Source organism: Syngnathus acus, chromosome 10, assembly GCF_901709675.1.
Source record: "Syngnathus acus chromosome 10, fSynAcu1.2, whole genome shotgun sequence".
NCBI lineage: Eukaryota > Metazoa > Chordata > Actinopteri > Syngnathiformes > Syngnathidae > Syngnathus > Syngnathus acus.
In genome coordinates this window covers 9035564-9052676 of record NC_051095.1, presented here as the reverse complement: position 1 = coordinate 9052676, position 17113 = coordinate 9035564, and the positions used below count along the sequence as shown (strand labels likewise).

At 44.2% G+C, this 17113-nt stretch overlaps 1 protein-coding gene across 1 annotated transcript in view; it reads right to left on the bottom strand.

The window, feature by feature from the left end:
- Window positions 1-1422: 1422 nt before the first annotated feature.
- Window positions 1423-17113, bottom strand: part of ankrd50 (ankyrin repeat domain 50) — a 28184-nt gene continuing 12493 nt past the window's right edge. Inside the window, exon 4 of the mRNA XM_037261235.1 lies at window positions 1423-6235. Within this exon, the coding sequence (XP_037117130.1) occupies window positions 2742-6235 (3494 nt within the window). The 3' untranslated portion in view covers window positions 1423-2741. The remainder of the gene's footprint in view (window positions 6236-17113) is intronic.

The following is a 17113-nucleotide window of genomic DNA, read 5'->3' as shown; positions in this document are numbered from 1 at the left end:
ACACAAGCAATAAGTATATATCAGGGGGAGAAGAAGCAGATGTGGCCACTGGCACCAAAAAGAAGAAAGACATGACATCACTTCCAGATGGTTTACTCATTAATAGCCCACAATGCGAAAACACAGTGCTGAAAATTCACACTGAATGGCTTTCACAGTCACAGGGACAGCTATTCCGCAACACTTCATGTTATGCTCCAGTTCAATTCATTAAAGAGGAACCCAAACGAAAATTTCATTTGCAATTTGTTGTATGTTTAAACACGACATTGAAAACGACGCCAGGTCTCAGGTGGCAACCAATCACGACTCAGCGTCAGAAAACTGGTGAGTTGTGATTGGTTAGTGGACAGCAAGTGGCAAACTGGCCGCCCTTCGAGATATTCAAAATAAGTGAGTTTTCCCTTTTCAATTGATATTCCACGAACAAAACATTAATCAGAACACTGTTGTGCTGCAGATTTTACAAAGGAAATCTGGGCGTTGACTTCTCCTTTAATTACAATTACATCATTTCAAAATAACTGACAATTTTATTAGTCCTAAAAGAATTGATTGACTAAAATTACATTCAGTGTAGGTGTGTGTTAATTATCATATAATTTTACTGTAAATATGTCACAGATATTGTCTAGATAAAAACCATCATTGCATTAAAACAATATACCAGCACAGTAGGCAATGTAAAAATTATTTTCACTTTTGAATAGTAAGTACAATTTAGCCTCTTTTTTTTAGACTTATGTGCATTGAATCAGTTTAACTTTAAACATAAGAATATATACTTCCCCTTGTTCTACCTCTGTTGCTAAGTATTTTGCAGCAGAGTTCTGCAGCATTGGAGCTTAATCCACTCTTAGCGGGTAGCCAAGGTGGAACAAAAAGTGCCGCATGACGCATCAGTATGTTTGTGTGTGTGTGTGTGTGTGTGTGTGTGTGTGTGTGTGTGTGTGTGTGTGTGTGTGTGTGTGCTCCCAAACGCAGCTGTGAGACAGCGTGGCAGGGGGCTGATTCACCTCACCCTCTAATCAGCAAGTGGAACATCAGTGAGAAAATGGTGCGACGTGAAGGACACATTAACTCCTCAGGGGAACAACTCCATGTCTTGGGACCATCCGCATGAGATATAGAAAATGCACCAGAAGATATTATTATTGTCACACAAAAAGCAAAGTTTAAGATAACTGAGCAAAGCTTTGATTTGATATCATAAATTTGTATGTTGCCTTTGTTGTTTTGGAACAAAGTGAAGGACATTGAATTGTCTTGGGCATGAAATGCACTACATAAACAACTCATAGAATTTTAAACTGATTTGAAATCATTAGCCTTAAAGTCATATACTAGAACTGATTTTGTAAATGATGCTTGTGGCAAAGAACCCGAAGATCTGTTTTCCCTCCCAGATGACCAGGTGGACAGAGTTTTTGTTTTTCCAGCAGGAAAGCAAGTATGTTTATTAAGCATTTTTAATATACATGGGAAAAAAAAATCCACTTTGTATGATACAGGAAGTAAATGAACATTGAATGTACATACAGAGAGATATTTATAGTTCCAGCCAACCCAAGATGGCAGACAAAACACTGAGTGAACTGTTGAACTGATAAGATTGCAAACCTTTTTTCTTCTTAGCGGACTGATGATGTTTGTACATGCGATAGGTCGCCATGACTATAGTCCTTGGTGAAAACAGCATACCATGAAGCAAAAATATGACAGCCTGTAACTGCAGATTTGTTGAAAAATAGATGTTTCTTTTTCGTTCTTTCCCATTTTGACAGTTTTTTTCCATTTATGGCTTTCAAGAGTAAAATCCAAACTCTTTTACGCCGTTCGTTCCCGTGTCACTCCCATTTGACCCGTTGATAGCGTTACACACACACACAACAGAACTGCTTTTAGTTTAGCACCAAACTAATGTGGACAATAACACCGTGGATTCTTATGCACTCGCAAAAAAATATATGAACACACAACTGAATGGAAAAAAACAAAATCCCATGGGGACAAAAAAAACCCAACCTTTTCTATCCTTTTTGTCATGAAACACTTAAAACACAACATGAGTCCAAAAATAGCTGCAGGCAACTTGTCAGAACGCAACAGCACCATGGTAGAGCAACAAAAAGTGGCTTTTTTCCAAAATAATAAATATGCTCTTAAATCTCCAGGACTATTTTTAACACGGAACATACAGGAATTTTTGGAGAAAGGCAGCCTATTGATAAATCCTGGTGTTCATACTCTATAGACATGAGAAACTCTGAAAACAAATCATCACAGACTGTGGCTAAAACAAGGATGGGCTTCCAGAGTAAATAAAACAAAAGCACGTCTATCGTTTGTCTCTTTCCAAAGTGCATACACTTCTTTTTTCCATTAAATAGCATTATGTTAAATTATAATGATAGTTTTGCACGGAGAAGGCTGTCACAGAAGGTAGGCACATTGAGTATCAATCCACGGAAAGCCTCGAGGCAGCAACCGATATTACCCAAACCACCCCTTTGACCCCCAATTGTAATTGTAAAATTACAAATTATAATATTTTGAGATTCTCTGAATGCAGTTGCTTTGGCACGTTTGTGACCGTCGGCATTCAGGAAGGATTTGCGTGCTTCTCAAGGAGGAAACAATCCAGAGAGAAAACATTCTTCATGCAAGTCTGATTGGATGCAATCCAGCTGTGGCTTAAATTGTGAATGTGCCGTCTGTTTGTCTCTTTTTGACAACGCCAACTATAAAGGGGTCTCCTTTTTGTAGTTGAAGCTGGGGTCCGATCCTTCAATCTGCAGTCTGAGAGCTTGTTTAAGGCTTAGCTCAGTGTCTCTGACAGGGTAGCTCTCGAGGACATCCCGGTGATGGCCTCGGTTCTGGGGGTTGCAAGGAACCGACACACGCCCCAGGTAGACCTGGTGGCCCTGTAGGTGGTAGTTGGGGTTGGTCATAATCCCATTGCGTTTCTTCTCACTGCAGCTTTGTTTGTGGATGAAAAGCTGGTCTTGCTGTGCTGAGCCGCTGATCACCACCTTGGAATGGAGGTCCTTGGTGATTGATTTGTTGAGAGCGAGGCGCTTGTCCATTTGGGTCATCTCGTACTCGGGTACCTGGCCTTGCATAGAGCCGCCGTTCTTAGATTTCTTCTTGTCAGGCCCTCCTTTACTGTTCACGGTGCCATTTACAATCTTGGTTCCCTTTGTCGACTTGGGTCCGGGTTTCAGCAGTGACCAGTCAAAGTCGTTGGACGGCGACACCTGACCAAAGGATTTTGTGGTGGAGGACGGCGAGACGATGGACTGTCTACTGCGACTGCGGGGCAGGGAGTGTTGCTGGATTTGTTCGGTGAAGGTCATGCTGTGGAAGCTGTCGATAGGAACCGTCTGCGCAGTGGCTGTGGACGACGTGGTCCTTAGGGACGAGTTCTTGGAGCTTTTGAGCGAATTGTTGGATAGTGATGATTTCTGTCGGTCAACCGTGGAGTCAGGGGAATCAGATGGTGAACTGAACGCATGAACGGGCCCGTTGGTGAGACCGCGTCCCGTTGACTGCAGATCCCCTGCACCGGTGCTGCCGGAACTGCTGGATTTGATGGTGAGCGACTGCATTTTACCTGTCATTTTGTCATCCATGGTGTGCACCGGTGACGGATTACTGCCGTTTAATGATGTGGCTCCGTACTTCTCTAGAAGTTTGATAATGGTGGAGTGGCCACCTTTGGCCGCCACTCTCATTGCCGTGCGTCCAAATTGGTCGGCGTGGTTTGGGTCAGCACCGTTTTCAAGCAGTATCTGAACGACGTCAATATGACCCTCCTGGGCGGCAATGCCCAAGGCCGTTGCACCCTGGTTGCATGTGTGGTCGACTCGTGTGCCGTTTTCTATCAGGAACTGCACAACTTTGGTGTGTCCTTGCCAGGCCGCTGACTGCAGGGCGGAACGCTTCTCATTGTCACAGGCATTGACGTCAGCGTGGTAGTTGATGAGCAGCCGCACCGTTTCCAAGTGGCCCTGCCAACAGGACACGTGGAGGGCTGTCCTGCCCTCCGTGTCACACGCTTCCACATTGGCGCCATTCTCCAAGAAATACTCGGACATTGCCAATTGGTTTTCCAGCGCTAGTATGTAGAGGGTTGGGCGTCCGTCGGCGTCCTTGTGGTCAATGTCGGCACCGTGGCTCAACAGAAGCTCCACGACATCCCGGTGACCTTCCAGCGCCGCCACCCTGAGAGCGTTCCTCCCGTCGTAGCCTCGCTGGTCTATACACGACTTGTTGTCTAGGAGGATTTGAACGCAGTCGTAGTGTCCTTCCTGTGCGGCCAGGATCAGCTGTATCCTGCCATCATTGTCCACCTCTGTGCATCGAGCGCCTTGCTCAATCAGTGCTTCGCACACTAGCCGGTGGCCTTCAAAGGATGCCATGTGCAGCGGCGTCCAGCCAGCATCGTCTCGGTGGTTCTCATCCAGACCTCTGTCCAGCAGAGTCCTTACCACCTCCACATTGCCCTGAGCAGATGCAATGCTCAGCACCGTCCTGCCCTCGCTGTCAATGCTGTCCACGGCCGCTCCCCAGAACAGCAGCGTGTTGACGACTGATGCGTGACCCATGGATGCAGCCGCGAGGAGAGGGGTGCGCCCGTTGTTGTCTGTGTGGTCTACATCGGCACCGCCTTCCAGAAGCAAATCAACGACATCTACATGCCCTTCGTAGCCGGCCACCAGGAGAGGAGTCATGCAGTCTTTATCGCAGTGGTCTACCTCTGCCCCCCTGTCAATGAGAAGACTCACCACAGAGGCGTGGCCTTTGCTGGCAGGGATGCAGAGAGCTGCCACCGAAAGGGCGGTCCGACCATCCACGTCCTCATGGTTGACTTCCGCCCCGTGGTCCAGGAGGTGCTCCACTATCTCCCTGTGTCCCATATAGGCAGCGGCGATGAGGGCTGTTCTTCCTTCATTATCAGCCTTGTTGACTTCAGCCCCATGCTGGAGGAGGTTCAGCACTATGTCCTCATGCCCGCCCCAAGCGGCTGCCCTCAAAGCTGTTCTGCCGTCAGCGTCAGTGCAGTCCACTTTGGCACCGGCATACAGCAAAGCGGACACCACCTCCGAATGTCCGCCCCATGCAGCCGAGCGCAGCGCCGTCCAGCCGTCGTGATCTGTGTGGTTAATGTTAGCCTCGCAGCCAATGAGGCTGTTGACCACTTTTGTGTGGCCCTGCCTGGCGGCTAGAGTGAGCGCCGTTTGTCCATGGTTGTCCTCCAGCTCCATGTTGGCCCCTCTGGAAATGAGCAAGGTGACAACATCGAGGTTACCGCTGTACGCCGCGTTGGAGAGCAGCGTTCTAGCGCTAGAGTCACACTGGTTCACAGAAGCTCCGTTGTCCAATAAAGTTCGTATGGAGTCCTCTCTCTCCAGGGCCTGTTGTACAATACATGAAGCGTGGTCGTCTTCGTTGTTTACGTGAGCGCCAGCTTTGACTAGAAGCTGCAAAACCTCCTGTTCCCTTGGTATAGAGGTGGTCATAGAGTCTTTGGTAGGTGTACCGTTCCAGACCATCCATAGAGCCAGATTGAAGGGCTCCATCTGCAAATTGGAGTTCACTAGGTGAAGTGCAAATTCCTGCACTTCGTGGGGTTTGAGCTGTTTCGCCCGGCAGGTGTAACTCATAGCCAGCATCCGGTGTCCCTCTGCAGCATTGCATAAGTATTTTTGCGTACAGTGCTTCACGTCCAGAAGCCACTCTGCAAAACTGTAGTGGAAAAGGATTTTACTGCTCCCAAAACCATTAACCAACAATTTAGAGAGGATGTCCATCTTTTTCTGAAACTCTTCCATTGTCAGCGTGGTGTTTTTGGTCCAGACTGCGTGGTACAGGTCTTTGACTGTAAGCGGCCTGCACGTGGCCAGGATGACGTTGAGGATGGGCTGGACTTTGGCAAACTGTTTCCTGACAAACAGTCTCTGGCAGAGCCACAGGTAGAGGCCGTTCAGCGTGCCTGGAATGTCGCGAATCTCGCGAAGCATAATGAAGTTCTCCACCACACCGTCCAGTACTCGCTCCAGGTAGAGGAAGCACCCGCTGCTCTTGATGTGGAGCTGGTTGAGCATCTCTGCCGTCTCCTTAGTGAGATGCTGCCTCAAGGCCTCCTCCTGATCCAAGCGGTGGAGGATGTACTGTTGGACATCCTTGACGATGTAGGCCTTGCGCAGGTCGTCCAGGCTGATTTTCCGGAATCCTGAGTGGAAGAAAAAAAGTATACTAAGATAATTGAAAAATGACAAAGAGTTACTGTATTTTACCATGAAAACTTTTTCCCCCAGCTTGAACCTCTTCAACAAATATGCAGGTTACCTCAGGATTTTCTCAGCCATAGGAATGTAACAATTTCATCCCAGTATGACAGTATTGATAAGTCTTAATATGACAAATGGCATCAAGTATCACACCAAGGTAATTGAATGCTGGGACAAGTTATGATTCTTCTCTAAAGAATACAGACAGTTTTTTGTTTTAAATTGAGAAGTAAACATGATTTAAAAAGCCAGTCATTTACTTGCTCCATGACTGAGGTTCAGAGCAGAAGCTGCCTTTTTAACCCTCTTTGCATGAGTGTAAACTACAGCATCATCTGCATACATTTAAAAATTCACATTATTACATATTTTGGGGAGATCATTTATGTACAGGGAGAATAACAGGGGACCAGGTATTAATCCTTGCCGCACACCGACAGAGACCGATGGTTTTTATAGTCAATTTACTGAGGATAAGTATGATTTAAGCTACTGAATTGCTTCTGGTGAGAAATTGAAGTCCATTAGACATGTATGAAGAATTTCATGGTAAACGATTGTCAAAAGCCTTTTTAAGGTCAAGAAACACTGCACCAGGGATGTATATCCATCCAATTCGTTTCGCCTCTACCACTCCACTGATTACCGATCTAGTGGAGTGGTTTACTTTGAAACCAAATTGCATCGGATGTCAATTAAAGGAACTAGTATTGAAATGTTCATTTGTAATACTTGCTACCCATCTCTCAACGACCTTGGAAACGACTGGAAGTATCAAAGTCTGGTGACTGACTGGCAACGAGTCCAGGATGTAAACTGCCTTTTGCCCAAAATTAGATGGCATACACTCCAGCTGATCTGTGACCCCAATGAGGACAAGCACTACAGGAAACGGATAGATGGATATACAGTATGTCTAATTAATCAATGAGCTTAATATACCAATATGTTACGGTATCTTAAGACTAACGTTAAAATCATACCCTGTACTTATCCATTGATTTTGTAATTTTCAGATAATTAGGCTGAGCTAATTCGAAATTTGCTAAGGCACTGGCTAACTGACTAAAACACATCCTTTCGGAGGAAATGAGCGTGTCATCCCTCTGGCTGCTGGCAGGAGAGACGATCAAGCAGCAGTTAGCTTTGAACTAAGGGAATGAGCAGTGAAGGCAAAACAAAGCCGAGCCGAGTAAATTCACGGGATGCTTTTACAGTGGAGGTTATTTTAACATCAGCGCATGCATATGTTACGGTTGAAATGTCATCTTGAGTGGAAGCATGACCGCAAGAATGCCATAAAATGTGAGGGATCTGTCTGGGCAAAAAGAAAAAAACATGCCAACAGCAACACAGTCAAATGAAGTACGAACAGACCTAAGCGCAGAAATACATATCCCCTGCTGAAAGAACACACGTCATTTGACTCAATAGCCTAAAATTTGCCAGCGCAATGGGCGTAAAGGTTAAGAGCACGACATGAGCTGTGGTTATGAGAAGCTGACGTACGAGCGAGGGGGCGAGAAATATCCCACCGCCTCGCTAATTGCGTGTGGCGCGCTTCTATCGCGGCCTTCTGCTGAGTGAGACGAGGCTTAATGAACATCTTTAGGATGATAAGAGCTCCATGATGGCATTCTCCAAGATGCACTTTCTTGCACGTTAAAGCCATATGTGATCTGTGCACGCCGGAGAGCATTTGTTTACGATTCCCACGGTTTTCAGGGCCAGTGGGACTACAAGAACCGATTGGGGGATTTTGTCACATATCTTTGTGTAAAAAAACGGTGAGCCATGGACAAATATTCAAATATAAATTAAGGATACATTTGATCTAAAAAAGTGAACAGTTTGCTTTCTTTCTTTCTTTCTTTCTTTCTTTCTTTCTTTCTTTCTTTCTTTCTTTCTTTCTTTCTTTCTTTCTTTCTTTCTTTCTTTCTTTCTTTCTTTCTTTCTTTCTTTCTTTCTTTCTTTCTTTCTTTCTTTCTCACTGCCCAGAAGTGTTCTAAAAATAAAAATATCATAACTAAATGAGTAAATGACTAATCAGTATTTCCCACCAACTTCAGGTTATGTGGGACCATCGAGGACCCCTGCAAATGTTGATTGAATGAACGTCTACCATATTTTTGTGTGATTGCCTTTAACTTGTAATATAGCCCCAATGGAAGATGCACCAGGCATCCAACTTCTGCTAAAACTGACACTACTGTTGGGATAGCAGCGGGCTTGTGGAATTTTACTCCCTCGCAGCAAGCGGACCCACACCTGGAAGATAGATAGAAAACACGAGGAGCAGTTCCCATGCATGTAGTGTAACTTGAAAACAAGGGATCCACGACGACTTTCTCATCTTGCAGACAGAGTTTTAAAAAATAGTTATGCTTGAGTATATGCAAAAATGTAATGTTACATTGGTACACTTCCATACAATAAACAAAACAACAAAAACCCAATGACCCTAACCCACTTTCAATTAATTACTGCATTGCACCATTCATCTTTTCCTCTCACCGCCGCCTCCCTTTATTTTCTTCAGCCGCATGACTTTTTGCTCCAATTGCAAATCAATCGTCTCACAATAGCAGAAATACAGAAAGATGCATGACCCCAAAACAATTGCAGATTGCAATGTTGTGATTTCTCAAGTGAGAAATCATTTACTTGGCATTAGTCTTTTTCGCTTTCATCAGAAACAGTTGAGAGTATCGCAATCTGTCCACTTTTGTTCAGGCATTTTAGGATTTTGAGGTTCTGTGAGGTGGGACTCATGGTGGGTGCACTTTGTTGAGGATCATGCAATCACATGGAAACTTAGTCCGAGTGTAAGACTCTGACGTCAGACTCTCTGGACGCCTTCTACAGACATTCTGGGTTTGCGCCAGTTTGGAAAGCCACAAGCTGAGCCAAGGGGAAGAGGCCATTAAAGGGCTCAGATGAAAAGGTAATGTTTTGCCTTGAAGTAGATCTTAATTGGATTTATTTGCCGAGGGATCCCGTGTGAGCACACCGTCTGCTATGCAGCTACGCTGTGCTGCAAGCTGCGATATCTCCTCAGCAAACCAATATAAAAATGCCTTTCTACATCATGCAGCAAACATTCCGTGGTCGCTGACGCACAAATTGCAAGGATAGAAACCATCACAGACCGAACGGACAGAATGTTATTTTTCGGTGGAGATTTTGCTCCTGCCTTAATTTACAAGGTTGGGGATTGTATTTTTTTTTTCTTCAGATCAATACCCAAATTGGCAATGTGCCCCTCCTTATATGATGTCTTGTTCGGGTTCAAAAACTTTGGAAAGGTCATAAATGGACATTGCACAAAGGAAGGCCATTGAATTAATTTTTTTTTATGGCATGTGCTTATCACAAACTATCCTGATTAATTTGTTTATATACGCCAACCAAGTAACTCTTACAGGTGTATAAAACCTGCCGGTTAAAACAGGTGCAAACCAATCTCTTGGTTGGTTCTAGGGTTAAGATTAAGATTTCTGTGGATCGGTGGTCTTTGGGTTACCTTGTTCCATTCCTACAGCAGTGAGATCACGCAAATGTTCATTCAAGTGGGAAAGTGCTGTGGTCGATCGCTCATCTATAATATACGTACGCTAACACAAAAGTAAAGTCATAATTTCCATCAATATTTGAATGAAAAACATAAATGCAAAATAGGAAGTGGTGGAGGTACCCTCGTTCCTTGTAAACTATTCCTAACCTCTTATGTCAGAACCTGCGGAAACTCTGGGCGAGCTGACAATGTTTAAAACTGTGACCTATTTAAGGCAGGAAACCCTGGTGTATTTGACGATGCCAGTCAAGACTGCATTTTTGACTGAATCTCAGTTAAACTGTTTCCAGGAATGCAATCTGTAGCTTGGCTAAATAAGCCTTCCAAAAACTTCATCTTGTCCAGTCAACAAAGCTTCGACTGTAGTGGTTGTGTGGTCGGTTTTAGCTTCGAACAATAGTGGCAGCGAAACAAGCAACAAATGCCACATTCATCAGTGTGAGAGATGCAGCGCCAGAGTAAAAAGGCCTCTCGGCCAGCTGCTGCTTGTTACAGAACTGGATACCAGCCACAGGAGACACAGCCCCACTTACAAAGGAGTGACTGTTTTGCATTGGAGATTTTTTTTTTTTTCTTCAGATTTTCAAACGAGGCAGAGGGCATATGCGCGTCGGAGAAACTGGTGGCATGACCTCATGGGTCCGTGGTGCAGCGTCTCGAATCGTCCGCGTTCCTCTTTGTGGGACGACGTCTTAGGTCGGTAGATCAGCAAAGAAAACAGAAACCTAAGCCTGGCTGCCCTCAAATGCTCCGGCAAAGCCATGCGCGACAAAGCCTGCTCAACAGCTGCGCCGCTTGCCCCTCCAGTGCACACCAGGGCGCCAAACTCCGTGACACAAGTATAGGGACCAGGGACCACAAGGGACTGCAGACAAGTGTGGGTAGTTCTTCTGAGAGCGATATTATTTTGTTTGCTCAGCGCTCTGTTTATCTCTCCACGGCTGTTTCTGAAGAGACTGTTGGAGAAAATCATTTTTAGCGCCGCTGCGTCAAAATCGTTCCACTCAATCAATTATGCCGCGCTGGAGGCGACGCTCGTGTTCAAACATGCCCGCCACTAAATTGCCAGCCCGTTTCCAGTCAAACCTGCTGTGATGTAACGGAACAGGTCTGAGAAGGGAGGGTGTGTGTGTCGGGGGGTTTACGCCAAGTACAACATTGAGTTCAGTGGCTGGACCTGTGACGTTTGAGTGACAGAAGCTAGTTACGATGCAACAAGACACTGATCTACAAGGCGAGTGCACCTGGTCACTCCAACGTATTGCAGAGTTATCGCCGTATCTCACACGACTTCTTTCGACAGCACAGCTGACAAGTACTCAAATAACCTGCCAGGCCAATAAGTCTTGCTTCACACAAAGACAGTATTCTCATAAAACACAACAGTCTGTTGAGTTGTAACAATTATTGAGTCGGTTGTGACATGACCATTTAAACACAAAATCTTAGGCAGAAATTGTGCAAAACGAAAATAAAGTCCAAAATAGCGGCCGTACTTTTAGAATAAGCAAATAAAATCTCAACTTATCACTGCCAACATTTACAAGCGATTTTTCAAAACAAGTCTAAAGTAACCGATAATGAGTGGCAATCGTGGCTACACGGATCTGCCTACAGTTACGATAGGCAGCGCAAGAACGTGAGTGCAGGCCCAAGCACAACAGCGATTGGACGTGACCTCGCGGAGGGAGGGTTTTTTACCAACTTGGACAGGCGCAGGCCCATACGCGTTCATGGCCTACATATGCATCTGTGTAAAATGAAGAACGTACCTAAATCCGGCAGTCCATTAGGGCGTACTGTCCCGTGCAGAGCGGATTGAAAGGTTCAATATTTTTCTGTGCACCGTCGCACTCCAAGAATGTGCACACGTGGTCATTCCACTGTGTGTAAAAGCTATGATTGCTAAGCGTTTCAGCTCCATGCTGGACCAGATTTCTTTCCATTTTTGTTCATCAATACACTTGATGACTTTCCGCCGACCGTGTTTCGTCACATCACCGGCACAACAAATACGCACATCGGATTTTATTCATTATATCCAAACAAACCAATGCCACGAAGATCTGGAATCCTTTTGATGCTTCGCGGGCAATAGATCCAGACAAAAACCATCCATGTAAATCAACAGCAATGCTTTTTGCCTTAGAGCAGAGCTATCATTGGCAGGAAAGATCTACTTAAACGCACTGATAGCAAGAACAAGCAGAATATGCCAGGAATTCCCTCTCCATACTAAAGTCTAATTAAGACCCAATTATAACACCCGTTAATTAAAGCATAATCCAACAAGTCTACCTCTGTCTAACTGCTTCAGAGCCTTGGAAACATGATAACCCTCAACCTAGGTATTTGGGGGAGATATGCCACATACCAAAGGGCATCACACAGATTCGTCTGCCAAGTCACTGCAGTGGCGTTGGTGGAGATAGACCTGTAATTTAAACAGCCGTCAGACTGCATGCTGGTGAAATTACTGTATTCAGACGGGATTAAGGTCTTTATTAAGGTCTCATCTCATGTGCTAGTCAACTTGCAGCCTGAAAAAACCCTCTTCCTGAGTGGATGTTAGACGTAAATGTGCTTGTGGGATACAGCTTACTACTAGGGTGGCATTTTGGGAAATGTATTATAGCACGTTAAAAAATTTTCAAACTCATTAAATTGTTTTTAATTCATTAATTAGCATAATTTGGCTCCAATTCTGAGCAAATGTCTGGATGATCTGAGGTGCCTACAACGGCATCCAAAATAATTATCATGTGTTGTGGGGTATGTTTAAAAGTGTATTAGCTCCTCGATCTGCTAGGTCTGCCATGATTAAAAAAAAAATGCTTAGGATGTTAAAATTCAGTTTGTGTGCCCCTTAAATGTTAGAAAATAGAAAAGTCATTGCCTGACAAGATTATTTCCAAAATAATTTTCTTTTAAACAATTACCGTTTTTTTTCCGTGTATAATACGCAAAATTTAACTAATTTATTGTCCTAAAATCTGGGGTGCGCATTATACATGGGTACAATTTTTTTGAAATTTTTTTTAAAAAAAATTTTTTTAATTTTTTTTTTTTTTTTTTTTTAAGAAAATCATGGTACTGGTACGAGTATTGATTTATGTATTGTTCTCTTCTTGTCATGTTGTGAAAGAATGTGGGTTGAATAAATACCGAAAGAACAATAGTGTGTTTGTACTGTGCTCTGGTCATTTCGTCAAAGAAGGGATAATAGTCCTCTTCTCTTCTTGACTGACAATGAATGTGATAGTTTCATACAATCAGCAAATAACAAAATGCGTATTACAGGTAATATTTTATTTCACAACACTTTGCCTTGTTCCTTTCGTCTCTGCTGTTCACTTCAAACACGCTCCATACGAACGCAATGCTCTCGTATCAGACGCTTGCTCGATCACCTGCTCGTTTGCTGTCACAATGTACCCTACACAAATCCGAAACATTTGTTGCGGCTCCGAGTCACGACGAGGGGCAAGTTTTGGTTTCCAAGGGTGTTATTATTCCTCTTCAACGTCTCTCCCATACAGAGCCGCCTTTTTCACATGTCCGCACGTCACTTTCCTCTCTTTTCATCTGATCGCGGTGGTGCCTTTACGGGCAGTCGGAGAAATCAACGCCAACAAAAAAAATACATCCAGCCTAGTTAAGACCATACCAAAGACTATAAAAATGGGACCCATTGCCTCCCTGCGTGTGTGACGATCATTGGGACTTAAAAAAAAAAAAAAGAAAAAAAAAAAAAAAAAAAGAAAAAAAAAAAAAAAATTGGGTGCGTATTATACATGGGTACAGGCTTTTTTCCAGCATCAACATGCCATTGTTAGGGTGCGTATTATACATGGGGGCGTATTATACACGGAAAAAAACGGTAATTTACAGCACAGCGTAATTATCTTCCCATCTCCTAATTTGTCAAATACGTGTAACCCCTGATGAAGTGCTGGATCTATTTAGTTCCAGTCAGTCTTTTGCGTTGGTATGTCTCAATCATATTGATCAAGTGATTTACGAACAATTCAAAGGCATCTTTGTCTCACTTGGGGGAGCATTCCTTCAGTTGGGAAGAAGTTAAACAACCGTACTGCTTTATGACTATTTGTGTTGTCAGCATGCCAAAAGCTCTTGCGGTGACCTCTAAATGAGGCAGCTGACAAAAAAATATTATATACAGGTAGATGTTAAAAATGACATTGACCTTTTTGCGGCAGCTCTGCGTTACGATTCGTCTGCGGGCCTTGAGGACAAAGGGCATCTTTGAAAGATACAGCGGCGCTTTAAACAGTCTCTTCTCCTTTGTGATTGTCTGCAGTAAATCTGTTGTGTCTCTTGGCAGCTTGGGCTAAAAGAACGCGCCATTTACGGCGGCGGGCGCTGTGATTCACGCTGTTACCAGGGTGGGCTATGTAAGCTTCCTCTGCGAAGAGACCCAGCTCTGAGTCACATGTAATTTCTACTGCACAAAAGATCGGAATTTATAATGGCTCCTCCCAGGGATGACCAAAGAGCTGTAAAACATGACGTGGTTGAAGACCACCAGATTAGTTTTGGGTCAAACAGCCCTAAACTGTGATGAGTAGCGGCCACACACTGAGTAGCTTTCTGCAGCCTGAGCCTGGAATATCGGAGAGTTAATTACAACTGTGATTCATTACTGGGAGGGGGGGGGGGGGGGCTTAGGGTTAGGGTTAATGAGAGCATGAATGTGAGGCTAGTTCAAAGTTTGAAGAAGGATCAAATTGGTGTAACAAAAGAAATGATGGATGTCCTGATTGGGGATATTAACCTCACTGAACTTATAACTTTTCCTTTTCTATCTACCCATCTCGTCAGTACTTGAAAGCTTTATACTTTATAGGCAGCTGAGAAGACATCAAGAGTTTCAAGTCCTATTTTTAATAGAATCAGATACATTCTGTAGAAATTATACTAGTGAGCTTTTGTCAAATATAGAAAATGTACAAGGTAAAGGACAAGGTAAAGTTCCTGACTTCAACTCAGGGTGTCTAAAGTCTTGAAGACTAAGGGTGTCGAAAGGGTATCTAAAGTCTTGGCGACTCAAAGAAACGGGAGGAGCCCAAGTAGACTAATTGTCTTGACACCGCCACTTTTTAAAATCTCTCACCCACTCTGTTTGAAGGATCCGTATTTAAAACAAAACCGTCTCATTTGCAAGCCCTACTCCATGTCTCCGCCCTTTTCTTTTCTCTGTCTTCTGCCCCAGAGGCCTTATAAAATTTCCTTGCGCTCTACTCAGCTCCTGACCAAAATTGCCACCTAAGTGTTTCCACTCCGCTGCCCCTTTCAAGGCTGTACAGTAGCACTGCACTCAGTTGGGGGGGAGGTACTGGAAAAGCAGCGTTGTACATAGATTTGCAACATACTGCTTTTTGTCAGTGTGAAAATTCCAAATTCGACACGGGGGAACTTTGGGGCGTTCTCATAAATGAGTGGTCATAACGTGCGACTGCCCGGGAGATCCAAATTCGCATCCTGATTGTCACAAACAGAAGCATCGTTGTTTGCAAGCCGAGCGGATGCGAATGAGGCATTCTACTGCCGGACTCAGAAAAGCCTCCTTCCTGCTCTGGTCTCAGAGGTGTTAAAAAGTTCCCAGAGCGCATTCCAATGCGTGAGATGAACACAAGGAATAAAAGTTGAGCAAAGGAAGAAGAATCGAGAGTTGCGCTCCCCAAGGGGAGTGGGGGGGGGGGTTCATATCTGTCAGGAAAAGTCAATTCCAACTAATGCACGTGTCAGACTCCAAGAGACAACTGCACTTTTCCTCACAAGGAGTCTTGCGGTCATGGTCCCCTGACTAAGAGTTTTATGCTAGGCTCATCCAAAACCCCCAAACCATCGGCAACAGGCAATAATCGGCCTCCTTAAAACAGTTTCTGGAGAAGACATTAAAAGGGGTAATGCCTTAGAGAATTTAAAATGGGGACCATTTTGACCAACATTTTCTTTGTGATAATATGCCATAAATGTAACCCAACTCAAACGTCGGTTAGTTCATTGAATGAATTATGGATGACCTCGGAGTTAGCTCCATCCAGGAGGGTGGATGGGGGTTAGGCTTGGGTTACGATCATCGCAATTTACAACATGTAGTTTGAAAGAGTTCCAGTGTGCAAGCCAACCACAGACGTCAAGGTACTGTAGGGGTGTTTAGCCTTTTATTTTAATATTTCACATTTAAGGCCGAGTAGTGACCTTTTATGAAAATATTTGTTGTTCAGATTTGGGTACAAAATTGTGTTATGTTCATGTCAAAGGAACGCAACTCTGTTGTGAAAAAAATAATGGAGGCGGGCCACACTGAATGGGGCTATGCTATTTTGTTTGTGTGCATGTCTTCAAGAAGCAAAGTCTTTTTTTTTATTGTAGTCAACGCAGAGCGGAAGACTGAATCCAGACAAAACAAAAAATGCTGCTAAAAGCATCTGCAAAGGAGGAAAGCCAAGGCCATTCATTGTAGGCTGTGCGGAAACGTGCCAGTGCACAAACTCAATACGACAATACTGTAAATGAGGTGCTGCAACACATCTGGAAGCAAACCTTCACATAGCAACACGTGCGGGAAGAAGGGTGATATTAAAATCTATGGCCTTCGTTCCTTTCAAAATGATGGAATCACATGTGATGAGGAGTGAGAGTCCAAAGGAGTCCATCTCGGAGAATGTTTCTAACGATTTGCTGGGCAATTTGAAGCAGAGCTTGATGAAGGCCTGGGATGCCATCAAAGAGCCACTATAAAAAGGAAACGTGAAAGGAGGCGGTCGAGAAAGGAGGAGGAGGAAGATAACAGCTGTTTATCACATTTTTCCCAAGATGAAAAAGCCTTCAAAATGGCAACAGACAGGCGGCGATCTTGAGGTCTGCGGTAGGTGCCATGTTTAAAGGCCCTTACCCTTGAAATAGTCTACACAGGTACTCAAATACACCAGAAGGTGTCACACAAAATGCCAAATTAAAAATATAAAATCCAATCCAAAACCATCTGTACAGCCAGTATTGGAAAATGAGAGTAGGCATTCTTTGAGCGGTGATGGCTGTCCAGAATTAAATCTAGTGCGGACCCCTCCAGTTCTGTTCATAGAAGGATGGCGGGGCATTTTGGACGATAGACAAAAAGTAGGCCTTGCCAAGTCTTGGTGAATGTTATACGACGAGCTTGCATCGCAGTCCCTTGATTGAATTAGTGGACACCGAGCAAATCCTCCAAGATGACCCT